This window comes from Ipomoea triloba, chromosome 12, assembly GCF_003576645.1.
Source record: "Ipomoea triloba cultivar NCNSP0323 chromosome 12, ASM357664v1".
Lineage (NCBI taxonomy): Eukaryota > Viridiplantae > Streptophyta > Magnoliopsida > Solanales > Convolvulaceae > Ipomoea > Ipomoea triloba.
In genome coordinates this window covers 9,381,611-9,395,434 of record NC_044927.1, presented here as the reverse complement: position 1 = coordinate 9,395,434, position 13,824 = coordinate 9,381,611, and the positions used below count along the sequence as shown (strand labels likewise).

Genomic DNA, 13,824 nt, shown 5'->3' with positions numbered 1-13,824 from the left:
CAGAAGGGAAGAAAATCGACCATGGTAGCTTCCCACACATATGGTTACTACACCCAGTATCAAGAACCATATGTTTTCATCTACAGAAAAACTATTACTGGTTGAAAGTAAGGTTTTAGAACTCTCACCAACCCTTTCATCAATGTTTGCTTGATTTCCACGATTGTCCTCATTATACTATCAATCTGCAATCTTGTGCCCATACTTGTCACAATTGTAGCAAAGAAATAGAAATTTACCTTGTTTGGTATTACCTCCACATCTTCCTTGGTTGGAGTTACCACGACCTCTTCCACTAGATCCTCCTCTTCCATGATCTTTACCAGATCCTCCACTCCTTTGATTTGTGCCAATCATATTAAGGGTGATTTGGCTCTTCAAAGCTTCTTCTGCTAGTGGTTCTGATTTTGACGCAATCCTGTCAATATGACTTCCTATCAGACTTTTCAGCCCTACAATTGATAAGAGCTTGGTATTGTATGACTCTGTTATTGAAGCCACAACACGGCCATAATTCATTGGTATAGTTCGAAGAAATTTTTCAACCACTGCACCATCTACCATCATATCTCCAAATAACCTCATCTTATTCACCAAATCAATAAGACGGGTGAAATACACATCTACTGTTTCTGTAGAGGTCATCTTAAAATGATCATACAACCTTCTCAGCGATTGCAACTTAGACTTATGTGCTCGATTGACTCCTTTGTGTGACACCTTTAAGATGTCTCAAGCTTCCTTTGCTGTTTGAGCACCAACTAATTGCCCAAAAATAGAGTAATCAACACTTTGGTGAATCTGTCCAAGGCCAATTGATTTCACTGTATAGCGGTTGCATTAGCTCCTTCTGGTAGACCAGGATCAACAAAGCTCCAAAGATTTTAAGCTTTCAAATGTATTGTCATCATAATTTGTCAATAATTATAATCGAGTTTTCCATCCAATTTGGAACCCGACCATACAATATTGAAATTTGTTGTCATATCTCACTACTAGAAATATCTCGGGGTTGAAAAGTTGACAGACTTTGATACCAAATGTAAGATATATTAAATATAATATATCTAAATATATATTTGAGAAGAGAAAGAGAAAGTAATAACAATGTTTATTTTACTTCAAACTCGTACAACTTGATGTTCAAAAGCATAGAAATACATCCTCAATTTATAGTGAAGTATAAAACTAATAAAGCTAAAACCATGCTCCATGTACTACCATTATTCCATGAAATGCTGCTGCCATACACTCCACGTCTGCCACTACCAAAAGCTTGGTTTAATAATTATAGCATAGGATCAAGTTGAGGAAAAGGGCAATGTAATGACCATGAGACTGAAATCAAAGAAAGGAAATGTAAGGGCCGAAACAGCTAAAATGAGAGGAAATGTCTTTTTTTTTTTTTTACTCCTGGTCGTTGCTGCTAGCTGTGCATGAGATTGCAGCAAATAAATTGGAGATTGTTTTACCATTTGAGTTTCTTTTCTCTTCCAGAACTTTTGTGAGATATATATATACTGATTGTTTTACCAATTGATGCTTATGGAATGAATACATAAATCTTCATTTTTCTCTCTTTTCACCCTTCTTTTCTTCTCTGCAATTCTGCTTTCTCATCTCAACCCCAACTTCTGTGAATTCTTCTTTCTTTCTCCAATCATTACAAGTTTATGTAAAGGGGCATGGTCAATAACAGTACCACACGTTCTTCTGTTTTGCACTAATAAATTCAGAGAATTGGTAAACGAGAGCCAAAAGCCTAACAAAGGGGAGCTGACATAACTCTCACAATCCAAAACATCAAATTTGGAAATATTAACAACAATAATAATACTCAGCATTTTACATCAACAAGCTGAAACAGCTTCAATCACTTCAAAATTGAATTACATACATAATAAATTAATAGCCAGCGAGTTTTATAAGATGGCAAAACACAATTATAGTACTGTTTCCATTGTATGATGAGTATTAAAGGAAATGTAAATGTTACTTGTGTGAATATCTCTGTGAGTTATGGCCAACCACTTTGCCTTGCCATCAGGTGGATGCACAAGAGAAAAACTCCAAGCAGATACAGTACATGCAAATGTTTCAAATATGCCACCATTTCCGGTTTTCCATTGCCTTAACAAGCTCATTTGCCAATGATGCAAAGTCTTCAGCTCCACTGCTAAGTTCTTCAGTTCGTTTGCTAATTCTCTGATAGGAAAAAAACAATGATTTTGTAATTGTAGCATACATGAATAAGCCATCAATGACTTCAATATTTCTACAGACTACAAAGTGCGACGATGTTTAGCCACAAATAAAACATTATGCATGTTATCATAATATCATCCAAAGATTCTTACTGATATTAACCACTCTGAAGGAAAGAAGAAATTTCTAAAAAAAAATTTTCTTGTACACCAGCATTGACATAACCATTCTTGAGATCATGTGATATGCACTTCATTGACTAAGCCATTATTGACATTAGACACATTATGTTGTGCTGATCTCTACCAACTTACCCTGTTACTGGGAAGAATCATCATTTGTTACCCAACTCTAGCCCTTCTAAATTTAGAATAATTTGAAGACTTCCATACAAATGATTTCTTTTGACTGTATTATTTTAAGAGTAGATAACTAAAGAAAGGCATTTCAGCCTATCAACTTAGTGGATTGAATTCATTAGTAGTTACTTCCAAGTAAAAGACTAACCTCAAGTTTTTCTTGGCGTTCTAAAAGCTTGTTTCTTGCTTGGCCAGCTGCTGATGAGGCATCCTAAAACAGGTAAATGCTCCAGTAGTTAGGACATATGTTAAACTAGGAGAAGATAATGGGAAGACACCATCAAAATATTAGACACTGATATAGATATGTCTGCATAGATGTGCTTACACCACCCTTTCTGTATGTTGCCAATATTTCTTCATGTGTCCGAAGTCTAGGTTTTGTATCAGTGCCCTCAAAATCAAACAACCTTTCTCTTTCAGTTTTTTTATCTGAAGAATCGAAAAGAAAAACCACTTATTTCCATCCTAACTCCAATAGTTGACTGCAGTTGCAAGCATTCTTACCTCTTTCAGTGTTTTGTACTTCATGAGACGATGTTGACGCCATAGGTGTTGGCTCATCAATTTCAATATCATCTGCATCAAATGAAAACATGCAAATAGGGTCAGGCAAATGAAAAATGAAATTACATTCCTAGTTTCCGACAAAAAGATGAGAAAGTTAGTACATATGACCTATATTAAGTTCAGGTTCTTCCTGGATATCCTGCATTATTGGAGATGATTCTGGGAATGGGTTTTTCATAAAGATTCCTTCAAGGTGATCAAACTTTGATTCAGAAGAGAAGGCAGTATCCATGGTATGGTTTGGTTTCCACCCTTTAAATCCCTTAACAACGTTCCCCAGAAGATTGGAACCAGGAACCTGCAGTTCCATTAATCAGCATTAGATGAAACAATAAAAATATTGCAAATAAAGTACAAGATATTGTTAAACAATAGAATAACAAAACAAAGTATTCGTATATATATGTTCTGTGTGTAAATGTACAGGAGAGTAGAGCTATATATACTAGTTTAGAACTAACCCTAGCCACAGGTTACTAACACTAAAACCTAGGGCTAAGAGTAAATATCTCAACTAACCCTTATATCTCTAACAGATATGATAACATTTTAGCCAACCTGCTTTTTCTTCTGATTTAAAGCGAAGTTGATAGCAGTTTCCGCCGCTGCTGCAAGCACTTCATCATGAAGAGAAGGCAAAGACTCTGGAATCCTTCAAGATTCATGCAAGTCCATTTAGCATATGAATGCACATTATACAATTTCCTGAGATGTGTTATAAGTAATGCCAAATGGCTGGTGATACCTGAAATCATTTTCACTGGCTGCTAGAGAGAGAAATGCCACTTCAGACCCATTAACCTATCAATGAGTACATATTAGGAGAATATTTCTCAAATTGATGAATTTTAAAAAGGCTAAGAGAAGAGCAGTAAACATAATAAGAGGAAAAACAAAACAATAGTTGTACTTGTCTTAACAATATACCTATAGAGGAAATTAAGCATTATTTCCATTATCAATTTAAAATTACCATAGCAATATGCCCACTTTCCACTGAGCTCATTGTCCTCTCCATATTTGCCTTGAAGTTCCACCTTAGAACTGACATCAATGAGGTCGCCATCACCAAGTCTAATTCAGGCAAAGATCTGCAATTCAAAGAATTAATGTAGAGAAAAAGCTAATAGGTGATTTGGGATTTACAGTTCATGGTGAATGTAAATTATCACAAAAACGTGTTTATGAACAATTGCAATTAGCTTAAGAAAAGCGTCCAAGGAAAAAATCAACTACCTGATCTCTATCTCTCCTGTCTGAAAGAGTAATATCAGCCCAGAAACTTTACCATTCATGTTAAAAGTAGCGGTCCAACAGCAAGGCTTTTCATGTTTGACTTTGTGAATAGACTTTCTATCTCCCTAATAAGACAAATAAAATTCACTCATGAAAGAAATAAATATACTGGAGGCTGGATAGAACAAAAATAATAGACTAACCTGAACTACAGACTTCGTGGCATAAATGCGCAATGTATCTTTACAACATAGTAAAACAAGAGAATCTTTGATATTTTTTTTCCTTGAGGAGATATCATCTGAAGAGCAAGTCTCAGATTTATCACTTCTCTTAGCAGTTGTTTCCAGTAGATGCTCCTTGCTCACTTCTTCATTGTTGGATGATTGAAGATGGTTACTTGATGATGAAACTGTTGTATCACTCTCTGAATTAAAAATAAAAAATAAAAAAGTAAAATGGTTACCATTATTTAAACACTAAACCATCCTATTAATCCTTAGAAAGTAGTACTTGCCTATGACATACATAGAAATTGCAGTTGAATCCTTCTTTAAGTGTAGTGGCCTTGTGCTGATCATTTTACCAGTACCACCATCAATAGCATAAATCCTTGCATCCTTTGTCAATATAAACATTATTTCATCTGTATAGTTTTCTGAAAGTTCTGAATGTTTAGGGCTTTTTATATGGCTACAATCATGCTCATATGCCATTGGGATCACTGACACTAATTGAGAAATACCACCAGAAATTGAGTCTGTAATGAATGAAAGGGATAATGAAGTCATATCAAGAACTGCAACCTGAAAAGCAGAATTCAAAATTAAGAATCCTTGTCAACCAAACAAACAGAAATTATAGTTTATGAGTTATGACACAGCTTAACAGAAGTATAATAAGAAAAATACAGGTCAATGAACTCACTTGTGCATTTTCATATCCAACTGTAAGTTTGGCTCCAGAATTTACAAAATTGAGAGCTTGAATTTGAGAAGCAAGAAGTTTTATAACAGCTCTGCAATGAGGTCCTTGGCATTGAGCAAATTTATGAACTGTAATAAAGTTTATTAACATTAAATTTAAAAGCAATGCTTACATGATGAATGGTTTAAGAAAACTTGAATGTTAAAAATAAATAAATAAAAATGGGATAAAGAAAGAATCTTGTATCTAATCCTAAACATGCCAATATGTAAATATGCAAAAGCACTGAAACCATCAAGGTTGGGACTATACAGTAGAAAATTTCTTACAACCAACAGTTACCTTCCTGTTTAGTTTGATCAACAGAAATGAAACTTGTTCCACCATTATCCTTAAGTTCGTAGAGACGGACCTGTATATTGAATAACAGTAAGTATGGGACATGCAGTACATTAGAATCAATTTATTTCAAAGCTAAGAAATCTTTCTGACCAGACCACATTCATCGCCAACAACTAATCTTAAAGTCTTGAAGCAGAAATCGATCTTCGATACTGAAGCACTAGAGATGGTCATATTTTGACCTCTAACCTGCAAAACATAGAGATGACTTCATATGGAAAATATAAGTCAGAGAAGCAATGTAGTCCTGTACAAATAAGCAATGGAAAGTTTAAGACTTCCTAGATGTAGCTAATCAGATTTAGATGAAATCTTGACCAATATTCTAACCTCACTTTCAAAAATGCAAAGCAATGATAAGACTGGATGTGTGGCATCCCACATCCGAACAGATCCATCCTGATAACCAGCTATGTACACCCGCTCAATCCTGTTAGCATTCCCCAGAGTCAAATGATTGGACACACCTCCAGTCAAGGCCCACTTTTTAGCACCAGAAAAAGTTTCCACTGAACAAAATTTCTTGAAGAGATTTTCCTATTGAAGACAAAAAAACAGAATGAAAATTAGCAATTGGTAAAATTGAAAAAAAAAAAAAAAAAAAAAAAGTTTTGCCACTTGTATACCTCCAACAAAGCATCAGACAGGTTCCCATCTTCAGGTATTTGAAAAAGTTTTGCCACTGTCATGGAAGGGTCAACTATAGGAAGTTCTGCAGGATAGTCCTTATCAGACACAGATATTTTCTTCTCTTCCTGAGATTCCGTGGGTGACAGACTGGTGCATTCAAAAGCTTTTAGTTGCCCAGGGCTTGTCAAAACAAATAGAGCAGCATTTTGATCAGTCCCTTTGATCCCAGCAGATGGTAATAAAATCACATCTGCGAAGGAGCCAGACATTGAGAGATCTACACGGCCCACACATTTAAGAGTATCCATTCCAGATGACCATTCAAGACTAAGAATCTGCAAAATCCATAAAGGATATCACTAATCTCTAGTAATATTTTTATGAATGATAATGAACATAATACACACAATGAGAAAGTAAAGGTAGCAGTTGCATCAATAAACACTCTTATCATGCTAAATAAAAATTGTACAACTTCTAACATTCAATTTTCTCTCCCTTTCATGGTTGGTAGCAGTGCAATGAATAGAGGGGCTTTAGTTATTAGATGCAAACTTTAAATCTTGTCATCTGGGATTACTTCAATTCACTTTCAATCAAATCTTTAAAATGTGAGGATTTTACTGTCTACATAGATCCTACTGAAAAAGAGAAGAAATCTAATTTGGACTGAAAGTTAGCTAGGAGCCAAACAATAATACCCTAAAGAGAACACTTGGCAGCTATGAAGTTAAAAACCCACCGTCAAAACTTCATCAGATCCTATCTCATCACCACCATAAATAAGAATTTGTCCATCAACCCCATTACGGGATTTACTCTTTGCCCACCAATGTAAGACAATAATTGGAAGTCTCTTTTCAGCAGAAGATAGCTGTATCTTGATGACATTATTTTGCAATCCAGACTTTTGACCTTTGGTAGGGGCAGCTGTTGATATTTTCCAGAAAAGAATATCCCCATCTATGTATCCAACAGCAAGAATGGACCCATCAGAGGATGCCCAACAAAGGGCACTTATCTCTTTTTCTTCTAACTGATGTTGTGATGAATCATCCACAAGGCTAGTGTCAGAATTCCTTGAAGAATCAATCATGTCATCTTTCAATTGGAGGTACTTGTCACCTTTAACAATGAGAATTCGGGCTTCAATGACATCCCAAAGTATTATTAATCCATTGTCATATGCAATCAATAGTCTGCAATAAGCATCACAATTAAGCATTTCAGAGATCTTTCATGAACCACATTATAGTCCAACAGTGACGTGGACATAACCATATTATGGTGCAAATATCAAGGAATTCGTAGGAACTAGGTGACTAAATGATTTTGGTTTTGATGTTAGCAAATAATGTAACTAATAAATGTGATTAAGTGTGAAGGTGATATCAATCCACTTCAAGGCTCTTTTGGTGCCAAGACATTGATGTGTTTGTGAAGACTCAAGGTTGAAGATTTAATGAGATATAATCTTAATGTGAAGATTGAATATAGATAAACCTTGAATAAGCTTAATATGTATCACAATGATTTTAGAATCTATGTTTCAAAATGAATTTAGTGAAGCATTTTTCAAAAAGATCAAATATTGTTCAGATTTTGAACTAACGGATGAGGCTAAGGCTGCTTCCATGGTTCTCATTTCCATGAAGCTAAGCCTTCCTTCTTCAATAGGGCATTGGTCATGAATAAGAGTGCATCTATTTTGCACCTTTTTAGAAAAGTTCATAGTTACAATGGATGTCATTGTATTTGATCTGAGGCTTTTTTCCTAGAAATTCTATGCATCCCAATGGAAATGGTGTAATGGACACAAGTGAATCCATGTCATCTTTTTCATTAGGTATTTTGAACCACAATAGTAATGCTTACAAATTTGTTCTAACAATCAAGGGTGTAATAGACACAAGTACTTACATTAACCATTTCCATTGAGTGATTCTTTATTATTTATAATTTAAAATGTGTTGTAGGACCAAACTACCACATTTAACAATCTGGTCATACCTCTTCAAGATCTGATTCCCTTCATCTCACTCATATAGAAGCATCATTTAGAGTAGTAATTTCAACAACTTGATAAAACATTAACACTTTTGTTCCTCCAAAAATATCGAAGAGCATTAAATCTTCATACTCCTTATGTTGGCCCAAAAATACTTAGGTTCCCAAGATCAAGTCCTTTGGAGGGGACAAGAAGCTTGGGCCTTGGTGGCTCAATGGACCAGCTCCATTAAGAAGGGGAAGACCCAAATAGATGCTTGGAGGTGTTGTGGACAATAAGTATATGGGAACCAATATTTTTCATGTGGAAACTACAAGGGAAAATCACGGGACTTTTTGGGTGGTGCCACATCGAATTCCACTATGTTTTTAATGTTAATATGAATAAATATTTAGATACACATAGTATGAGAGACAGAGCTGTGGAGATTCTCCAGCTTTCTTGATGAAGAGTATGAGGTGAGCAGATGTATTCTCACTTGTGAAGTGAGTGAGTGGAGTTAATTATTCTTTAGAGGGTTCCTAGAGGTTTCTTGGAGTGGATGCAAAAGTCTTGTATTGTTACTTGAAGTGGTTGAACTTGTCCTCTTTTCTCTTCTTTGGTACCTATAGGGACTCTAATTTTGCTTATTAATGGCATATTTAAGCACAAAGTTATTAGCACTATTTCCAAAGTAGTTTAAAATAAAGTGAATTGCTTTTTAGGTGATGATGGGAAGTATTAGGGCCTGTTTACTTCAGAAAACTTTTTTCTGTTTTTTATTTTCTAATTTTTCAATTTTCATTCTCTGTTTTTGTTTAGAAAACTTGTTTACTACCACTCATTTTTCAAATTTATTTTTTAGACTAATGTTATAAAATTAACACAAGTATAATTTCAAGTGATTTTTAGACCTTATATTTAAATCTTTTTGGATATATTTGGTTTAAATGGAATAAATATAATTTTTAATGTTAAGTTTAATATTTAAAATTTTTACTTTTGATGTGGACATGTGCCTCTTTTTGGCCATCTGCTTGCATCCTAGAAAGCTTAGCATCGTACCTCTTACAGCCATTCATTTGCAATTTTTTCAGAAAATAATTGGTGTATCCTATTAACAAGGGAGTGTTTGTTGAAGTTGGTTTTTATGCTCCCTCACATTGAAGAGGCCTAGAAGATTAGTGGATTGCATAATCCTAATTCCTAAGCAGTCCTTTAAGTAGTGGATGCATGCAATGAGGCCGGACCACTATAACTTACGGTTTGATAATTATTTGTTTTGAAAATTAACGGTTTTGTTAGTTGAGGGACTAATTTAGGAACAATATGTCAAAAGCAAGGACTACATTTGTTCACCAGTATAAATTTGACTATTACACAATAATAAATAACCAAGGGGCCAAAATTGATGTTTTCCCAAAAAATATTAACAATAGCTACAATAGTAATAATATAACAAATATCAATAACAAGCTCAACAGAAATAAACCAAAAAAAAAATACTTTATACAGTTTCTTACCTGTTCCCAGAAGAAAAGGGTTGTGGAAGAACTCCAACTATGGGTTGATTATTAGGTAATGAGAGCTCAGCTCCTTCTGCACAATGACATCCATGAGTTGACAATTAAAAGATATGAAGCATTTAAATGATGGATGAATGAGATTGGAAATTTCCTAACCAAATTATCTTATGTTTACAACAAAACAAGGGACCAGTATCAAGCAATCATCAATACTAATATAATCAGTGTAATAATGATAATTCCCCATTCACCACTTACCAGCAAGAGAAGCTAAAGATATATGATATGGCAACTGGAGAAGCTGTCCATCATCAATGGAGAACTTCAAAACTGATACAGATCCATATTCATCTCCAACATACCTAAATCACATAAACGGTCTAATGTTAAACAGAATATGCACAAGTTCTCCTAAGTGTGAAGGTGTGATATATGAGCCTTATGAGGTACCAAATGCTATGCATCTACAACAATGTCATACATGAAATGGGAGCCACTGATGATGGAGAAAGCAGTAATATTGGAATCCCACACCAAACTACAAGCAAGGGACCGGTTTCTAAGATTCCAAACCTACAAAAGAAAATAAAGGAAAAGATACATTGTATACTCTTAGTCTTAAAACAGTACAAAAAAAGTTTAAACAGCATGAGCTTTAGTAACCAGTCCAAGCACACTACCATACAAACATTTTGAAAACAACAATTAAGTTTCGTTCACTTTTCTTTATTTTTACAGGCAGGGAGGAGGGTGTCAGCTACCTTTTACTAGCAAAGATTAGTACCTGAATATCATTTTCATTTGTGATGCTGACCAAAAAACCCTGGTTCTGAAGAAACTGCCAGAAATTGATGGAAAATAACAATAACCTGATTAAATCATTAAAAGTATAGCAATGTAGATTTCTATAGGTAACAACTTTAAAATATTATTCACACTCTTGAATCACTTCATGTGCTAATTAGCTAGGCCAAGACAATTATGTTTAAGTAGCAGTGTAGCACTAAACAGATTCCTCAAATTGTCATTCAAAGTAACAGTAAAAGTCAAGCATCCTGCCACTGATTGCAAGAGAATGTGGAGTAGCTCCAAATCTCTCATAACTCCTCAATCTATAAGCCATTTTTTTCTTTAAAGCCCTTATAGCTAGAAAAGAAGTGGATGTGTAATGTGTTCCTAAGTAACCTCTATGTATCTGTTTAATTATAATGCCAGAGTCTCAGAGCATGGCAGTTCTCCAGTAAAGAACGGATGGTGAATAGACATGTATTCATCAACCAAATTTTCTACAGTGAATCCCAAGACTACAACACTGTAAGCATTTTATTTCTTCTATTAAGAAAATTGACAAAATATAACCCAAAGACTATTTCAACTGGTTTTGAACATTATTTTATAAAAAGAGAAAACAATGGTGCCCCAATAAAACTATGAGTTTTGGTGTTTTGCACAAAATAAATAAAAGTGCAGAGGAATAGCAACAAAGAAAAACTTCAGCAGTAAATTAGTAATATATGAAGCTGATAATAATTTAATTGTGACGAAAACCTCCAAGTATTTGTAAGGCAGTTGCTGTGGGGAAACCAAAAGTGCTTCAATATTATTTCCTCCAATCACTTTAATTCTACCATCCCTGTAAAAAATTCAAAAGATGTAGTGTAAAATGTCTTGAAGCCAAACTTCAAGTCTACTAACAGTTCGAAAGTAGTACCCAACAACATAAGGCAATGATAGCCTCGATCCCATGTATTATATAAGTTGTCTCCAACATGAGATCAAACTCATATCAACCAAACCATTATTTCTATGTAAGAGAGCTAATTTTTCAGCACATGGCCATGCATGATGGTAATTTGAAAATAAAAAAGAGTACTCTATTTGAATCACTTTACAGCAGCATGGCTCACACACTTATGACAAGATCAAACGAGCACAGGTTTGACTTACAGAGTTCCTATGGCCAATAGGCGCTGAATGGGATCAAAAGCTAGGATTGATGCAGTTGAAGGAATACCATAGTGTACACTAATTCGTAGGTCCAATTCGCTGGATGTTAGGCAACTGCCTGCATTATGCTGAAACAAAAGAATTACAGAACAAACCATAAAACATTTTCACTTGAAGAATTGAATACAGAGGCAATGATCATGAAAAAAAAATAAAAAATAAAAAATAAAAAGCTCAGCCAATGCTAATCCAATTTACCTATTGAGCTACATAATAAGGCCTCAAGCTGATAAGGGAATGCATCAAATTTGATTAAATAAAATAGCTACTTCCATAACATTCTAGCAAGTGACTTGCACTTCCATTTCAATTATTTTAAGCTTCTACCAAATTTCATGCCACACACATAAAATTATGTAAAGATAAGTGCACATCTGACAGAATATTAATACTCCGTATCACATTACAACAGAATCCTGAAGTAACTTATGTGACAATACCTAACAAATTCGGCATTCTTTTAGAAATTCATAAGCACCTATGTGGCAACGATCAGCAGAGTTCACTCAACCGTTGCACTCAATTACAGACTAGCACTTCGCTGTAGATATTAAACGAAGGAAATTGCTAAACTAGAAGAATTTTTTGTTAGCGAATCAATCGTTTTACAATGAATTTTCATGTTTTAGCTGAAAATGAATCCACTGAATTTCACCATCGTGATCGTCATTGCCAGTAAAAGAAGGTCAAAGCATTACAGAGAATCATCGGGAGCTGAAGTCAACACTGAAGTATGTGAAATGAATGTAATCGCAGTTAAGTGATGAGTACCTGCGAAAGATGATGAGTGGCCTTCTGGAAGAGGCGCTTGGCGAACATGGCGGATTTGAGGGAAAGAGTTTCTGAAATTCACTATGTTATTCAAATTCAGCGGTTTGAATTTGTCGATAAGCGTGTGAGCATCGTCCTTGATGTCTGCCCATCGGCTACGCTGGAGACAAATTGGACCTTATTCATTTCTCGTTTTCTACGCTAAAGGCCAGTCCGACCATTTCTTTTTCTTTTTTTTTTTTTGGTTTTCTTTTTTCCTTTATAATTCCCCTCGTGAAGAATGCAAATTATATTATATCTACCTTATATTTAGATTGTGTTTCAAAAATAACATTTTATAATTGATACATTTTGTATTTGTAGTTGACAGCTTTTGTATATGCACCTATCATATTATGTATTAGTAATTATTTTGTACTTGTAGTTGACACATTTTGTACCTGTAGTTATCATATGATGTGTCAGCAATTATTAAGTTATTTATTTACATGTACAGAAAGAATTAACGATAAATACAAAATGTGTTAATGGAAGATATAAATTTTTGTATTAGGATTCACAATGCAATATTAACCCTGGTCGATGTTATAACAATTGCATGAAGAAGATTAGAGAATAATTTCATCTGGACTTGGGAGGGTGATGCCATGTTAAAAGCCCATGGAGCCCATGAGTAACAATTGTATCTGATGATTCTTACAAATGTTAGATCTTGAAATGAAGGGCCTAACAAATAGACAGATTACATGGACCATGGTTCACACAGCTGTGTGGACCAAAAATAAAAAGTACATTATTTTTATATTGAAGGTACATTATATTTGTACTGTAGGTATATTATTTGACAGTATATATCAAATAATGTACCTTCAGTACAAAAATAATGTACCATAAAATAATGTACCTACAGTATAAAAATAATGTACATTCAGTACAAAAATAATGTACTTTTTATTTTTGATCCACACAACTGTGTGGACCATGGTCCATGCAATAATGATTGTAGACAGCATTATTGGGCTTCTTTCTTCGTGCCAAAATAAAATTGGGCTACGGCAAAGACAAGAAATTCGGTTATCTAATTTAAAGGGGAGAGATGGATAAATTACAATTGTTGGATCTGGTCCGACTTACATTGGGCAATTTATATCATGGATCAGGATTCACATAGCATTATGATTCTTGGATTAAAATAACGAGGTAT

General features: G+C 34.5%; 1 protein-coding gene across 2 annotated transcripts; it reads right to left on the bottom strand.

The window, feature by feature from the left end:
- Nucleotides 1-1,786: 1,786 nt before the first annotated feature.
- Nucleotides 1,787-12,826, bottom strand: LOC115999253. 2 transcript variants are annotated; one of them, XM_031239095.1, is made up of 24 exons: nt 12,621-12,824; nt 11,790-11,917; nt 11,391-11,475; nt 10,627-10,680; nt 10,324-10,415; nt 10,101-10,204; nt 9,840-9,915; nt 7,072-7,528; nt 6,326-6,664; nt 6,030-6,236; nt 5,790-5,888; nt 5,640-5,709; nt 5,298-5,425; nt 4,888-5,176; nt 4,574-4,797; nt 4,371-4,495; nt 4,108-4,225; nt 3,880-3,935; nt 3,693-3,786; nt 3,243-3,432; nt 3,072-3,143; nt 2,893-2,996; nt 2,713-2,775; nt 1,787-2,205 (listed from the first exon to the last, which is right to left on the bottom strand). In XM_031239095.1, the coding sequence occupies exons 1-24, from the start codon at nt 12,666-12,668 to the stop codon at nt 2,098-2,100; spliced, it is 3,330 nt and encodes a 1,109-aa protein (XP_031094955.1). In that variant the 5' UTR covers nt 12,669-12,824; the 3' UTR covers nt 1,787-2,097. The 2 variants fall into 2 exon arrangements, 1 of the variants encoding a protein (XP_031094955.1); XR_004094004.1 differs by lacking the exons at nt 1,787-2,205; nt 2,713-2,775; nt 2,893-2,996; nt 3,072-3,143 and having other exon boundaries at nt 3,292-3,432; nt 3,693-3,778; nt 12,621-12,826.
- Nucleotides 12,827-13,824: the final 998 nt, after the last annotated feature.